The 16782-nt window shown below is 52.3% G+C and overlaps 1 protein-coding gene across 1 annotated transcript in view; it reads right to left on the reverse strand.

Annotated features, from left to right (window-relative positions):
- Positions 1–16782, reverse strand: part of LOC140429126 (probable ATP-dependent RNA helicase DDX60) — a 205073-nt gene that overhangs the window by 127530 nt on the left and 60761 nt on the right. The window contains exons 7-9 of the mRNA XM_072515726.1: positions 8733–8885; positions 6815–6956; positions 129–284 (exon numbers count right to left, since the gene is read on the reverse strand). Of these exons, the coding sequence (XP_072371827.1) occupies positions 129–284; positions 6815–6956; positions 8733–8885 (451 nt within the window). The remainder of the gene's footprint in view (positions 1–128; positions 285–6814; positions 6957–8732; positions 8886–16782) is intronic.

The following is a 16782-nucleotide window of genomic DNA, read 5'->3' on the forward strand; positions in this document are numbered from 1 at the left end:
AGATTATTTCTGAATGGGGTGGGGGGGAAGCGGCGGCAGGGGGGGGGGGGGGGGGGGGGGGGTGCTCTCTTCACGTGAAAGTAAGCAAAAATTGAAAGTAAGAAATGCTGCAGTTTTTTTCACTGTACCTGACTCTGCTTTGTTGGCTGGTGGTACAACTATTCCTGAGGTACAGGTCACAGGGAAAGTAGGTCCCACATCAAGTTCAGGAGAAAGCTTTGCGACTGTTTCCCAGATGTGTCTGTATTCACCTCCGATCTTGCTGCCTAACTTGTGCTCCGATTCTGTCAAAGAAATGTACACGTTCTTGGCATCATCAGAATTGTGCTGTGGCCCCACCTCTGTTCGCCCCACTTCAATTATCCAGTCTCCTGATCGTCTGCCAGACATTTTCTTCCAGGATTGGAAAACTCACTTCATGGAATGGCCCATTACACTGACCTCGTAAACCAACACCCCTGGCAGAGAAATATTATAGCTGCCTTTCACCTCCCCGGGACCCGTCCCAAAGCACTTTTCACAGCCCACGGGCGGGATTCTCCGACTCCGCGCCGGGTCGGAAAATCGCCGGTGGGCCGCGCGAATCGCGCCGCGCTGCCCCGACGCCGACACGCGATTCTCCGCAGAGCGGAGAATCGGCGCCATTGGTGCCGGCGTAGTTGGCATGGCGCCGGTCGCGGTCCGCTCTATGCGGCTGGCCCGCCGTGCAGTCCCAGCCTACTCAACCTCTCCTCGTAATCCAACCCCCTCAACTCTGGGATTAACCGAGTGAATCTCCTCTGCGGCCGTAAGAAAAGAGCCGAGTCCCGCCGGCGCCGTTCTAACCTGCTCTGGGTAAGGGTCTGGTGGCAGCCTTTGGGGGGGAAGGGGGGGGGTGGGGTCAGGACTCGGGGTGGCCTCCGAAGTGGCCTGGCCCGCGATCGGGACCCACCGATCGGCGGGCCGGCCTCTGTGGCTGGCGGCCTCCTTTCCTACGCGCCGGCCCTTGTAGTCCTGCGCCATGTTGTGTCGGGGCCGGCGCGTTGAAAGAGGCCACTGCGCATGTCCTCGTTGGCCCCGGCACAACTGCGCATGCGCGGATCCCGTGGCGCACAGTTCATAAGAACATAAGAACTAGGAGCAGGAGTAGGCCATCTGGCCCCTCGAGCCTGCTCCGCCATTCAATGAGATTATGGCTGATCTTTTGTGGACTCAGCTCCACTTTCCGGCCCGAACATCAGAACCCTTAATCCCTTTATTCTTCAAAAAACTATCTATCTTTATCTTAAAAACATTTAATGAAGGAGCCTCTACTGCTTCACTGGGCAAGGAATACCATAGATTCACAACCCTTTGGGTGAAGAAGTTCCTCCTAAGATCAGTCCTAAATCTACTTCCCCTTATTTTGAGGCTATGCCCCCTAGTTCTGCTTTCACCCGCCAGTGGAAACAACCTGCCCGCATCTATCCTATCTATTCCATTCATAATTTTATATGTTTCCATAAGATCCCCCCGCATCCTTCTAAATTCCAACGAGTACAGTCCCAGTCTACTCAACCCCCCTCTTAATCCAACCCCCTCAACTCTGGGATTAACTGAGTGAATCTCCTCTGCACACCCTCCAGCGCCAGTACGTCCTTTCTTAGGTAAGGAGACCAAAACTGAACACAATACTCCAGGTGTGGCCTCACTAACACCTTATACAATTGCAGCATAACCTCCCTCGTCTTAAACTCCACCCCTCTAGCAATGGAGGACAAAACTCCATTTGCCTTCTTAATCACCTGTTGCACTTGTAAACCAACTTTTTGCGACTCATGCACTAGCACACCCAGGTCTCTCTGCACAGCAGCATGTTTTAACATTTTATCATTTAAATAATAATCCCTTTTGCTGTATTCCTACCAAAATGGATAACCTCACATTTGTCAACATTGTATTCCATCTGCCAGACCCTGGCCCATTCACTTAACCTATCCAAATCCCTCTGCAGACTTCCGGTATCCTCTGCACTTTTTGCTTTACCACTCATCTTTGTGTCGTCTGCAAACTTGGACACATTGCACTTGGTCCCCAACTCCAAATCATCTATGTAAATTGTGAACAATTGTGGGCCCAACACTGATCCCTGAGGGACACCGCTAGCTACTGATTGCCAACCAGAGAAACACCCATTAATCCCCACTCTTTGCTTTCTATTAATTAACCAATCCTCTATCCATGCTACTACTTTACCCTTAATGCCATGCATCTTTATCTTATACAACAACCTTTTGTGTGGCACCTTGTCAAAAGCTTTCTGGAAATCCAGATATACCACATCCATTGGCTCCCCCTTATCTACCACACTGATAATGTCCTCAAATAATTCCTCTAAATTAGTTAGGCACGACCTGCCCTTTATGAATCCATGCCTTGTCTGCCCAATGGGACAATTTCTATCCAGATACCGCGCTATTTCTTCCTTGATGATAGATTCCAACATCTTCCCTACTACCGAAGTTAAGCTCACTGGCCTATGATTACCCGCTTTCTGCCTGCCTCCTTTTTTAAACAGTGGTGTCACGTTTGCTAATTTCCAATCCGCCGGGACCACCCCAGAGTCTAGTGAATTTTGGTAAATTATCACTAGTGCAGTTGCAATTTCCCTAGCCATCTCTTTTAGCACTCTGGGATGCATCCCATCAGGGCCAGGAGACTTGTCTACCTTTAGTCCCATTAGCGGCACCAGCATGGTGCTGGAGCGGTTCGCGCTGGGATCTGGAGCTGGAGCTGCGCGAACCGCTCCAGCGCCGTGCTGGCCCCCTGTAGGGGACAGAATTAGTCATGGGAGCGGCCCGTTCACACCGTTGTAAAACTCGACGGCGTTTACGACAGCGTGGACATTCTGCCGCAGGATGGGAGAATCCGAAATTTTTGTCGCGTAGTCACTGATATAATGAAGGGGGCGTATCAGCCAAGCTGTGCACAGCAAGCTCCCAGACAATGTGATAATAGAACATAGAACATTGAACATACAGTGCAGAAGGAGGCCGTTCGGCCCATTGAGTCTGCACCGACCCACTTAGGCCGTCACTTCCACCCTATCCCCGTAACCCAATAACCCCTCCTGACCTTTTCTTGGTCACTAAGGGCAATTTATCATGGCCAATCCACCTAACCTGCACGTCTTTGGACTGTGGGAGGAAACCGGAGCACCCGGAGGAAACCCACGCAGACAAGGGGAGAACGTGCAGACTCCGCACAGACAGGGACCCTGACGCTGTGAAGCCACAGTGTTAACCACTTGTGACCAGATACCTTTGGGTTCTTTAGGTGTTGGTTGAGAGATGAGGCTCTTGAGTAGAGATTTAAACCCACAACCTTCTGATTCAGACACGGGGGGCGGGATTCTCCCCTACCCGGCGGGGCGGGGGGTCCCGGCGGGATGGAGTGGCGGGAACCACTCCGACGTCGGGCCCCCCCAAAGGTACGGAAGTCTCCGCACCTTTAGGGGCCAAGCCCTCAGCTTGAGGGGCTAGGCCCGCGCCGGAGTGGTTTGCGCTCCACCGGCTGGTAGGAAAGGCCTTTGGCGCCACGCCAGCCAGGGCTGAAAGGTCTTCGCCGGGCGACACATGCGCGGGAGCGTCAGCGGCTGCTGACGTCATCCCCTCGCATGCGCAGGGGAGGGGTTCTCTTCCGCCTCTGCAATAGTAAAGACCATGGCGAAGGTGGAAGAAAAAGTATGTCCCCATGGCACAGGCTCGCCCACGGATCGGTGGGCCCCGATCGCGGGCCAACCCACCGTGGGGGGGCACCCCCCCCCCCCCCCCTGGGGCCAGATCGCACCCCCCCCCCCCACCCAGGACCCCGGAGCCTGCCCGCGCCGCCTTGTCCCGCCGTTCAAAAGGTGGTTTAATCCACGCTGGCGGGACAGGCATTCCAGCAGCGGGACTTCGGCCCATCGCGGGCCGGAGAATCAGCGCGGGTGGGCCCGCCGACCGGCGCGGGGTGATTCCTGCCCCCGCGAATGGCGCGGCGCGATTCCCGCCCCTGCCGAATCTCTGGTGGCGGAGACTTCGGGACACAGCGGGGGTGGGATTCACACCGGCCCCCGGCGATTCTCCGACCCGGCGTGGGGTCGGAGAATCCCGCCCATGATTTCCAATATCCACTATGGAAGGCCCCTTCATTTTGGATAGATAATGAAAAGGAGGTGGGTATCTGGAAACTCACTGCCTGAAAGGGTGGCAGATACGCAAACATGGTTAGCACTGCTGCCTCAGGGCGGCGAGGACCTGGGTTCGATCCCGGCCCCGGGTCACTGTCCATGTGGAGTTTGCTCATTCTCCCCGTGCCTGCGTGGGCCTCACCCCCACAACCCAAAGATGTGCATGCTGGGTAGATTGGCCACACTACATTGCCTCTTAACTTAAAAAAAAGAACAAGAACATTCACATCACTTTAAGAAGCATTTAGATGAGCACTTGAAACTCCATGGCATACAAGGCTTCGGACCAAGTGGATTGCATTGGATTAGTTTACTGTCACGTGTGCCAAGATACAGTGAAAAGTATTTGTTCTGTGTTCAGCTCAAACAGATCATTCCGTACATGATAGGACAAACATAAAATACATAATAGAAATACATAAACACAGGAGTGAATCGGGTGAATCATACAGGAGTGCAGTACTACACAGTAGAGATCAGATCAGTTCATGAGAGGGTTGTTTAGGAGTCTGGGGGGGAAGAAGCTGTTTTTGAGTCTGTTCGTGTGTGTTCTCAGACTTTTGTATCTCCTGCCCGATGGAGGAAGTTGGAAGAGAGAATAACCCGGGTGGGAGGGGGTCTTCGATTATGCCGCCATGCTTTCCCCAGGCAGCGGGAGATGCTGGAAAACGGGATTAGAGTAGACAAGTTCTTGATGGCCAGCTCAGACACGATGGGTTAAGGGCCTCTTTCTGTGCTGTAATGTTCAATGACTCAATGCTTTTGAGGCCCAGAGAGGTTTTCTGGTAAGCAACGGAATATAGCAGAGAGGGTACAGCGGGTGTGGAGGGTATACCTGCACAACAGTGATGTGATGCCACCAGAATCCCTGGACCTCATTTCAATTCCCCCTTCTCCTGTGTCTAAGGTTTGTATAAAATTGTTTTTCTTTGATCAGCTCACTCAGTTGGAATATCATTTTCTCCCCCTTCATTCTTTCATGGCGGGGCCAGCATTCGTTGCCCATCTCTAATTGCCCTTGAACTGAGTGGCTGGCTCGGCCATTTCAGAGGGCACAGTGCTGACCATCTTTGAAGAGGTGGTTGCTTCGTGAGGAAGAGCATGGTGAACTTTGCCTCGGGCTACAGAGAAGACGCAGAAGAAGGAGACAGGACAGTAAATCGAGGCACGAGCTCAGCTTCAGGAGGGGAAATATTAATCTCCCATTTTCTACAGCAAGACCGGAGAATCCGTGAATAGTCGGAGAATCCCGCTGCCGTGAACAGCCGGAGAATCCCGCCCAAGATATTCAAATCGCGTTTGCCTCTCCATCTCTGCCTTTTATCTCTCCGCTGTGCTAAACCATAAGGCCTTCAGTCTCACTGAACATAGTGGCTTCGGAAAATGTCCAGAGGACAGCGAGCAGAATGAATCAGATAGGTTTCCAGAGCTGGGTCTCCTTGCTTTTGAGCGGCAGGGGCACGATCTTAAGGGGGGAGGGGATTCTCTGGCCTCCCAGCTGCGTGTTTCTCGACAGCGGGAGGCGGCGCCCCGTTCGTTGGCAGCCCGATTCTCTGTTCGCGCCGGGAATTCCCATTGAAACCATCCCAAGCTGCCGGATGAGCTGTGGGCGGGGTTGCACGGCTGGCGGTACCAGAGAATTTCAACCCCCCCCCCCAAACCAGCGGACAGCCAGAGAATTCCGACCTTGGCCCAACAAAATGATGAAAAAGGTGGATTGTAAAACCAAGGATAGATATTTCTCATTTAACAGATTGGGAAAAGACCAGGGAATGCAAGCTAAATGACTTAAAAGCGGGAATAGAGAAGGGGGGCGATCCTCCGAGCCCCGCGCCGGGCCGGAGAACCGCCGCAACCGCGCCACGATGCCCCGACGCCGGCGCGCGATTCTCCGAGGCGCGGAGAATCGCCGCCATTTGTGCCTTTGCGTTTGACGCGCCGCCGGCCGCGGGCAGCTGGAATCAACGCGGCCGCCGATTCTCCGGCCCAGACGGGCGGAGCAGCCAGGCGGATACGACAGATTCCCGCCGGCGCCGTTCACCGCCGGTCGTTGCTGGCGGGAAGGGCCTGTGGGGCGGGGAAACGCAATCCTTCACCGGGGGGGGGGGGGGCCTCAGATGGGGTCTGGCCCGCGATCGGGGCCCACCGATTGGTAGGCCGGCCTCTCCCCCCTGCTCCTACTTTCCTGCGCGGCCGGCCCCTGAACACCGACGCCATGTTGAGTCAGGGCTGCCGCGCGGACATGTCCCCCGCCCATGCGCGGGGGGGCCCGGCGCCCATTTGGCGCTGGGAAGGGAGGCTGGAGTGGCGTGAACCGCTCCAGTGCCATGCTGGCCCCCTGTGTGGGCCAGAATCGGTCGTCCCCGTGCCCGTTTCGTGCCGTCGTGAAACGCGACGGCGCGAACACTTGGGCTCCATTTGGGAGAATCGCCCCCTAGATGTTGGGTAGTTTGTCTGCTCCCCTCGGAGCAGGGAGCTTCAGCAATGAGGCATCTCTTTTCATTTCAGACTTCCAGCATCTGCGGCACCAACAGAACAAAGGTACACCATGATAAACCTGTCGTTCGCTTCGACCCGACTGTGTGTCCCTGTTGTCTCCCGTACGGGTTCTACACCGAGATTTACCTGCGCAGCCGGGCACTTCGGTGCACACCTTCGCTACGGTTCTCAGCAGATGGCCGTCACTCAGGTCAGTCAGGTACGTCAGGTCAACTTTCCAGACAGTGACAGCCAGATGCCTCAGAAGGAAATATTCCGTCATTCTTCTCTGAAAAGAAAAAAAAATGTGATTTGCTATTAATTGCTGGGATCTGGAATGCATTGCCTGGGAGAGCGTTGGGTCAGGATTCATTCGTAAAATTGCAAAGGAAATTCAATTAATACTTGGATTAGAAATACATTCAGGGGTATGGGCAAAGAGCGAGAGAATGTGGTTAGTGGGAATAATCAAACAGCTCTGAAAGGGCGGAATCTTGTCCCCTTCAAACATGTCACGGGCCGGGATAATTTGAAGTTCACAACATCATACTTCCAGCAACGTGCCCTCCGAATTGTCAACTCCTAATTGGCTGAACACCAATGAGTTCCTCAGGCTACAGGCCCAATCAGAGAGAGCCTGCCGCCTTGGAAGGGCAGGGACCCCACTGGCAGTGGCGGGCGCTGCCATGGCAAAAAGAGGACCCTAGAGGGCGCCGTCATCTTGAGCCACGCTCCAAAGAGGTTTGAATATTTTTTAAATAAGCTCTGGCCACAGGTGCCAGGCCATGCCCCCCCCCCCCCCCCCCCCCCCACCCCCCGGGAAGCACCCCACCGCACGATGGCTGCCACTGGTGGCTGACCCCGCTGATCAATGCTGCTCCAATGAGGGGTACCAATGAGGGGGTAGAGGCATAAGGGGGGGGGACCTGGTGGCCTCCTCTTCCAGCTCCCAAGGGGAGCCACCGCAAGCCACCTCCAGGCACTTTCTGGGCTTGGTCCTCAGTGGGGTGATCCTTGTGGGTGGTTGTGAGTGGGTTACGACTAGTGACTGTGGGATGAGTCCCTTAAGTGGTCACTATTCGGCCAATTAATGGCTCAATTTAAAGCTACATGTTCTTCCCACCTCCAAGCTCACCATAAGATTCTACCCAACGCATGGGAACACCACCTCCTGCCCAGGTTGCACTGCCATGCTGGCAATTGGGGAGGTCAGCAGATTGGGACATCATTTAAAAATGGTGCCCCAGTCTCTCCCTGCACTGACGAGTAAAGCCCCTCGGTGTGGCTGTTGTGTTGGGCGCTCTGGATCCGTGGAACACATACAGGTCACCAACACTTGAAATAGTGCAACACTATTTTATTGAATCATGAACTGTTTCACATACTCTGACTGTGGGTTAACACGATACTAGCTTTAACTAAAGACCTTTGCCTTGTCCTAACCAGTCGATGCACTCAGCACATGATGAATGTCTGTGTTGCAGGCTGTGAGCTCTGTCCTCATAGCTAGCTGCAGCTCGAGTGAGCAGGAACTCTGATGCCCCCTGTCTTTATAGTGCGTGTGCTCTAACTGGTGATTGGCTGCGGTGTTGTGTGTGTTGATTGGTCCCACTGTGTGTCCATCAGTGTGTGTCTGCACCATGATGTACTGGTGTATATTATGACAGTGGCCTCAGCGGGAGTTTCCCATTGAGGCCCGAAAAACCCCCAGAGTGCTGTTAGGTTGCAGGGTCGATCCCGGTGCTACAAGTGCCAGGAATTACCCCTCTAATCCCACCCAGAACGGACTGACCATTCCTTCACTGTCACTGGATCAAAGCCCTGGAAACCTCCTCTCTAACACTGCTCCCTAACTCACCTCCTCCAGGACAATTGGGGGTGGACAACAATGCCTGCATTACCAACAATGTCCATATCCTGTAAAAAAGCAACACATTTTAAAAAGCGGGCAAAATTATTAGAGTTCAGAGCCAGGGTGTGTGGAGCATGAACATTGGCGTGGAGCAGTTGGGCTGTTGCGAATTCTGTAAAATCCTCTCCGTTGAATACTGGTGTCAGTACTCACCAGAACCAAGAAATTCTGAGCTGGGCCTGTCCATTGAGTGTCGCTTTTGAGTGCTCTCTGGGACAAAGGTAAGTGACGTAGAAGGGCCACATGGAGACAATATATCCTGCAGATGTCTGCTGCCTCTTGAATAGCCAATCGGTCAGGTCCATCCTGTTTTCAACACAAAAGCAAAACCAAAAGTTTTGAGTTAAATATAAACCTCGCCCTTTGAAGGAAATGGATTCAATGTAAATATATTTCTCAATCCACAGTAAACAATGAAAAGCACATTGTAATGCCCTGGTTCCCAAGTGTCGCATTTAGGGGATGCCCCTACGATGCATTGGGAATCCCTCCAAGACGTTCCCACGCAAGGGTTTATCCGGCAAATTGCTCTGGATAATTATGCTGGACTGCCTATCATCTAACAGAAGCAATTTAAATTGTTATCTTTGGATGGTTCTGCCAGTTTTACCCTGAGTGTTAGAGGGAAAAAAAGCACTTCTAATTCCAAATCGACTATTGAAAAAACCCAGGCTCAGCCTCGTACGGGTCACACGTGACCCCCCCCCCCCCCCCCAACCTAGGGCATCCACCACACCACCCCCAGATCTGACTCGACCTTCCTCCTGAACCAATCTCCCCCAGCCCGTAAGCAGGGTGTGTTTCTTAGTTACTCCAGGCTGATGCAGCCTATCCTGTCTCACCCTACCTGAGTGAGGAAGGTTGGGCGAGACAGGGGCTTTGGAATCCCAGCGACGAGATGGCTGTCGCGAGTGGCAATTCACCGGAGATTGCCGCTCTGAGGAAGTTACGGATCAATATCCCCTCACTCAGCTGACTCGCCGGAGGGGAGCAGCCTCAAGGGTAGCAATGAGTTGAGTAACACGTTAATGGGACAATTTCGTACCTTAGCAATACTTGGCTGTAATGAGGAAGTCTGGTTTTGCGTGCTAGACACAACTACAAAAACTCTGCAACCACTAGTTTGAAATTTGGCCACCTGTCTGTGACATTATCATAAATGTTAGAACTGCAAGGGTTAATGAAATGTCTAAATCAACCAAGAGAGGGAGCTAGATTTGCACGTATATAAGACATAGATGCTAAGCCTTATGGGTGAGAGGTTGAGGAAAAAGCTAGAGAACAGTTTGAAGAAAAGATAGCATGAGTGAGAGCAGGGGCGGGATTCTCCGAACCCCCGCCGGGTCGGAGATTCGCCGAGGGGGGCGGCGTGAATCCCGCCCCCGCCGGCTGCCGAATTCTCCGGCGCCGGCGATTTGGTGGGGGCGTGTATCGCGCCGCGCCGGTCGGCAGGCTCCCCCCCGGTGATTCTCCAGGCAGCGATGGGCCGAAGTCCCACCCGTTCTGTGCAGGTCCCGCCGGCGTAAATTGGAGTTGGTCCTTTAACGGCGGGACCTGGCGGCGCGGGCGGGCTCCGGGGTCCTGGGGCGATCTGGCCCCGGGGAGTGCCCTACGGTTGCCTGGCCCGCAATCATGGCCCACCGATCCGCGGGCAGGCCTGTGCCCTGGGGGCACTCTATTCCTACGCGCCGGCTGTGTAAGCCTCCGCGATGGCCGGCGCAAAGGTGAACCCTGCCCTGCACATGCGCGGGGATGACGCAGCAGCCGCTGACGCTCTCACGCATGCGCGGACCCGCGTCGGCCGGCGGAATCCCTTCGGCCCCAGCTAGCACGGCGCCAAAGGCCTTCCACGCCGGCCGGCAGGGCGCAAACCACTCCTGCGCCGGCCTAGCCCCTGAAGGTGCGGAGGATTCCGCACCTTTGGGGCGGCCCACTGCGCCGATTCTGCCCGCCCCGCCGATTCCCGGAGAATCCCGCTCTAGATCATAGTTAATGTAATCGTGTAGAGATTATTAGTAGATGAGTGTCGATTATATATTTATGATCAACTGTGTATTATCTCGGAGTAAGTGTCAAATCCAAATTAGTAGTGTTAGTAAGTTTATAGATTTGTTCAATTTAAAGTTATTTGTGGTCTTTGTGAACACAACACCAACCATCCTAAAACACAAAGAACCCCACACTGCCCACACATGGCGGTTCTGAGTAAGGTCACATGGTGCAGCTCATTTGACCCTGCAGCGAGGTCAAATGGGAGAAACTCTGAAATAAGAGGCAAAATACCGCAGGCGCTGAAAATCTGAAACGAAATCAGAAAATGCTGGATAAACTCAGCAGGTCCAGCAGCATCTGCAGAGAGGTCGAGTTAATCTTTCGAGTCCAGTCGGACTCTTCTACAGAGCAAAAAATCTAGTATCTGTGGGAGAGTCGCTGGCTGGGAGTGATTGAATTCAATGGAGATCTTATCGAGCCAGTATGGTGCAGCAGGAGGCCAATCAGCCCATCGAATTCCTGCCGACCCCATTTTAGAAGCGACTGCATTCATTAAATTTTGGATGTGGGGACCATTGGAAAGGTCAACACCCATTTCCCAACACTGGTCACCCTTGAGAAGGGTAAGTGGCGGTAGAACCTCTTCTTCGGAACAGAGGAATCGCTTGGTGAAACAAGGCCATGGTCCATTTAGTTCACATTTAACAATCCCATGAAGGTGAGGAAAGTAACATAGTGGTCACGTCACTGGACTATTATCCAAAGTCCTGGGTTGGGTGTCCTTTGTGTTGTTTATTTCAGGATAGTTGGCGTAGTGTTCACAAAGACCACAAAATAGCTTTAACTTAAACAAAGCTATGATTTTATTTACACTACTAAACCGGGATTCTACACGTCGTCCTTAAGAATACACAACTGATCTATAACATCTAACTACACTGACCTACTGCTAATCTCACTATTGGTATAAACTATAATCTAACATTTGTTGCATTATCTGCTCTTCTGACCTTCACTAGCTATCTCCTGCATACACTCCTCCCCTAAGGTCTAGCATCACTGCCTTATATAGTTGTAACGGTAGCTCCCTCTAGTGGCTACTCTCGATACTACATTAACCCTTGCAATGCTGATAGTTATGATAATACCACACTGGGGGAATATCCTGTGACCATAAGTTCAAACCCCACCATGGCAGCTTGTGGAATTTCAATTCAGTTAATTAATAAGTCTGAAATGAAATGCCAGTCTCGTTAATGATGATCATGAAACTAACGGGTGGTGCCACAAAAAAAATCAACTGGTTCGCCAATGCCTTTCTGGGAAGGCAATCGGCCATCCTTACCTGGTCTGGCCTACTCGTGACTCGAGACGCACAGTCAAATACTGTGGCCGGGACTTCCCAGCCCCGCCCGTGATGGGAGTCGGAGCAGGCGGGACTGAAATATTTGGAGATCAGCCAAAGGTTCATTGACGGTGGGTCTGGAATATCCAACCCTGGGAATGGGACGACACACCACCACATTCCCAAGGCCAATCCAGGGATGGGCGATAAATGCTGGCATTGCCAGCAATATTCGCATTCCAAGAATCTATTTTTCAAATCCTGTATGGTAATGAAAGTGGGATTGTTGTCGGATCATAGGGCAGGATTCTCCGGAACGCCAGCTGTGTCTTTCTTGCCGACGCTCCGTTCGTTGACGGAGGGATCCTCTCTTCCCGTTTGTCAATGAGATTTCCCATTGAAGCCACCCCACGCCACCTGGAAAACCGCAGGTGGGGGTGCGCTTCCGGCGGGAAAAGAGAATCCCGACTACCGGAGAATTCCTGCCATGACGACCGATTTCCTATCCATTCGGCGACAGTCGAAGACATTCGGCGTTGGTATCAAAAAGCAACTCTCCACACAAAGCAGAGTGGAATTCTAGAACTTTCTCCCCGCCGCCAACCCCCCTTCAAAAAAACGCCACGGGCCAAAAGGGGGTCTCTGATGGGGGTTGTAATGGGGTTATCTGGCGGGGGGATCTGATGGGGGATCTCTGGTGGGGAGATCTGAAAGGGGGGGGGCTAATGGAGGGTCTCTGGTGGTGAGGTCTAAGGGGGTTCTGGTAGGGGTCATTTGGGGGGTCACTGATACGGGGGTCTCTGAAGGGGAGTGGGTGGGGGGGGGTCATGTCAGGTCACCCTCAGGCGTGTGTGCTGTGGGGTGGGATGACTCATCAATTCCTGTGGTGGGGGATTTTGTCCTCACTTGTCAGGGGAAGGGGGGCGCAGGATTCACATTGTCGGCAGAGGGGGGGGGGGGGGCAGTCACCTGAACTCGCTCTCAGGCTGCCTGCTCATAATGACGGCTCAACAGCAGCATTCAGAACAAAAACCCTTGCCCTGCCCCCCCCAGGCATAAATGTGGGCAAGGGAATCGGTCCTTGGTGCCACTCCCAGCAGCAGCATAGATCAGAGGTGAATCATCTTGAACAGGAGAACATTGTCTCTCAATCGGAGAATCCAGCCCTGGATTACATAGAACAAAGAACAAAGAAATGTACAGCACAGGAACAGGCCCTTCGGCCCTCCAAGCCCGTGCCGACCATACTGCCCGACTAAACTACAATCTTCTACCCTTCCTGGGTCCGTATCCTTCTATTCCCATCCTATTCATATATTTGTCAAGATGCCCCTTAAATGTCCCTATCGTCCCTGCTTCCACTACCTCCTCCGGTAGCGAGTTCCAGGTACCCACTACCCTCTGCGTAAAAAACTTGCCTCGTACATCTACTCTAAACCTTGCCCCTCTCACCTTAAACCTATGCCCCCTAGTAATTGACCCCTCTACCCTGGGGAAAAGCCTCTGACTATCCACTCTGTCTATGCCCCTCATAATTTTGTATACCTCTATCAGGTCGCCCCTCAACCTCCTTCGTTCCAGTGAGAACAAACCGAGTTTATTCAACCGCTCCTCATAGCTTATGCCCTCCATACCAGGCAACATTCTGGTAAATCTCTTCTGCACCCTCTCTAAAGCCTCCACATCCTTCTGGTAGTGTGGCGACCAGAATTGAACACTATACTCCAAGTGTGGCCTAACTAAGGTTCTATACAGCTGCAACATGACTTGCCAATTCTTATACTCAATGCCCCAGCCAATGAAGGCCAGCATGCCGTATGCCTTCTTGACTACCTTCTCCACCTGTGTTGCCGCTTTCAATGACCTGTGGACCTGTACTCCTAGATCTCTTTGACTTTCAATACTCTTGAGGGTTCTACCATTTACTGTATATTCCCTACCTGCATTAGACCTTCCAAAATGCATTACCTCACATTTGTCCGGATTAAACTCCATCTGCCATCTCTCCGCCCAAGTCTCCAGACAATCTAAATCCTGCTGTATCCTCAGACAGTCCTCATCGCTATCCGCAATTCCACCAACCTTTGTGTCGTCTGCAAACTTACTAATCAGACCAGTTACATTTTCCTCCAAATCATTTATATATACTACAAAGAGGAAAGGTCCCAGCACTGATCCCTGTGGAACACCACTGGTCACAGCCCTCCAATTAGAAAAGCATCCCTCCATTGCTACCCTCTGCCTTCTATGGCCTAGCCAGTTCTGTATCCACCTTGCCAGTTCACCCCTGATCCCGTGTGACTTCACCTTTTGTACTAGTCTACCATGAGGGACCTTGTCAAAGGCCTTACTGAAGTCCATATAGACAACATCTACTGCCCTACCTGCATCAATCATCTTAGTGGCCTCCTCGAAAAACTCTATCAAGTTAGTGAGACACGACCTCCCCTTCACAAAACCGTGCTGCCTCTCACTAATACGTCCATTTGCTTCCAAATGGGAGTAGATCGTGTCTCTAAGAATTCTCTCCAGTAATTTCCCTACCACTGACGTAAGGCTCACCGGCCTGTAGTTCCCGGGATTATCCTTGCTACCCTTCTTAAACAGAGGAACAACATTGGCTATTCTCCAGTCCTCCGGGACATCCCCTGAAGACAGCGAGGATCCAAAGATTTCTGTCAAGGCCTCAGCAATTTCCTCTCCAGCCTCCTTCAGTATTCTGGGGTAGATCTCATCAGGCCCTGGGGACTTATCTACCTTAATATTTTTTAAGACACCCAACACCTCGTCTTTTTGGATCACAATGTGACCCAGGCTATCTACACCCCCTTCTCCAGACTCAACATCTACCAATTCCTTCTCTTTGGTGAATACTGATGCAAAGTATTCATTTAGTACCTCGCCCATTTCCTCTGGCTCCACACATAGATTCCCTTGCCTATCCTTCAGTGGGCCAACCCTTTCCCTGGCTACCCTCTTGCTTTTTATGTACGTGTAAAAAGCCTTGGGATTTTCCTTAACCCTATTTGATAATGACTTTTCGTGACCCCTTCTAGCCCTCCTGACTCCTTGCTTAAGTTCCTTCCTACTTTCCTTATATGCCACACAGGCTTCGTCTGTTCCCAGCCTTTTAGCCCTGACAAATGCCTCCTTTTTCTTTTTGACGAGGCCTACAATATCACTCGTCATCCAAGGTTCCCGAAAATTGCCGTATTTATCTTTCTTCCTCACAGGAACATGCCGGTCCTGTATTCCTTTCAACTGACACTTGAAAGCCTCCCACATGTCAGATGTTGATTTGCCCTCAAACATCCGCCCCCAATCTATGTTCTTCAGTTCCCGCCTAATATTGTTATAATTAGCCTTCCCCCAATTTAGCACATTCATCCTCGGACCACTCTTATCCTTGTCCACCAGTACTTTAAAACTTACTGAATTGTGGTCACTGTTACCGAAATGCTCCCCTACTGAAACATCTACCACCTGGCCGGGCTCATTCCCCAATACCAGGTCCAGTACCGCCCCTTCCCTAGTTGGACTGTTTACATATTGTTTTAAGAAGCCCTCCTGGATGCTCCTTACAAACTCCGCCCCGTCTAAGCCCCTGGCACTAAGTGAGTCCCAGTCAATATTGGGGAAGTTGAAGTCTCCCATCACCACAACCCTGTTGTTTTTACTCTTTTCCAAAATCTGTCTACCTATCTGCTCCTCTATCTCCCGCTGGCTGTTGGGAGGCCTGTAGTATACCCCCAACATTGTGACTGCACCCTTCTTATTCCTGATCTCTACCCATACAGCCTCACTGCCCTCTGAGGTGTCCTCTCGCAGTATAGCTGTGATATTCTCCCGAACAAGTAGCGCAACTCCACCTCCCCTTTTACATCCCCCTCTATCCCGCCTGAAACATCTAAATCCTGGAACGTTTAGCTGCCAATCCTGCCCTTCCCTCAACCAGGTCTCTGTAATGGCAACAACATCATAGTTCCAAGTAGTAATCCAAGCTCTAAGTTCATCTGCCTTACCCGTAATGCTCCTTGCATTAAAACATATGCACTTCAGGCCACCAGACCCGCTGTGTTCAGCAACTTCTCCCCGTCTGCTCTGCCTCAGAGCCACACTGTCCCTATTCCCTAGTTCACCCTCAATGCTCTCACCTTCTGACCTATTGCTCCCGTGCCCACCCCCCTGCCATACTAGTTTAAACGCTCCCGTGTGACACTAGCAAACCTCGCGGCCAGGATATTTATGCCTCTCCGGTTTAGATGCAACCCGTCCTTCTTATACAGGTCACACCTGCCCCGGAAGAGCTCCCAGTGGTCCAGATAATGGAAACCCTCCCTCCTACACCAGCTGTTTATCCACGTGTTTATCTGCTCTATCTTCCTATTTCTAGCCTCACTGGCACGTGGCACAGGGAGTAATCCCGAGATTACAACCCTCGAGGTCCTGTCTTTTAACTTTCTGCCTAGCTCCCTGAACTCCTGCTGCAGGACCTCATGCCCCTTCCTGCCTATGTCGTTAGTACCAATATGTACAACGATCTCTGCCTGTTTGCCCTCCCCCTTGAGGATTCCCTCTACCCGTTCGGAGACATCCTGGACCCTGGCACCAGGGAGGCAACATACCATCCTGGAGTCTCTTTCATGTCCACAGAAGCGCCTATCTGTGCCCCTGACTATAGAGTCCCCTATTACTATTACTCTTCTGCGCTTTGACCCTCCCTTCTGAACATCAGAGCCAGCCGTGGTGCCACTGCTCTGGCTGCTGCTGTTTTCCCCTGATAGGCTATCCCCCCGACAGTATCCAAAGGGGTATATCTGTTCGAGAGGGGGACAACCACAGGGGATTCCTGCACTGACTGCCTGC

Source organism: Scyliorhinus torazame, chromosome 9, assembly GCF_047496885.1.
Source record: "Scyliorhinus torazame isolate Kashiwa2021f chromosome 9, sScyTor2.1, whole genome shotgun sequence".
Taxonomy (NCBI): domain Eukaryota; kingdom Metazoa; phylum Chordata; class Chondrichthyes; order Carcharhiniformes; family Scyliorhinidae; genus Scyliorhinus; species Scyliorhinus torazame.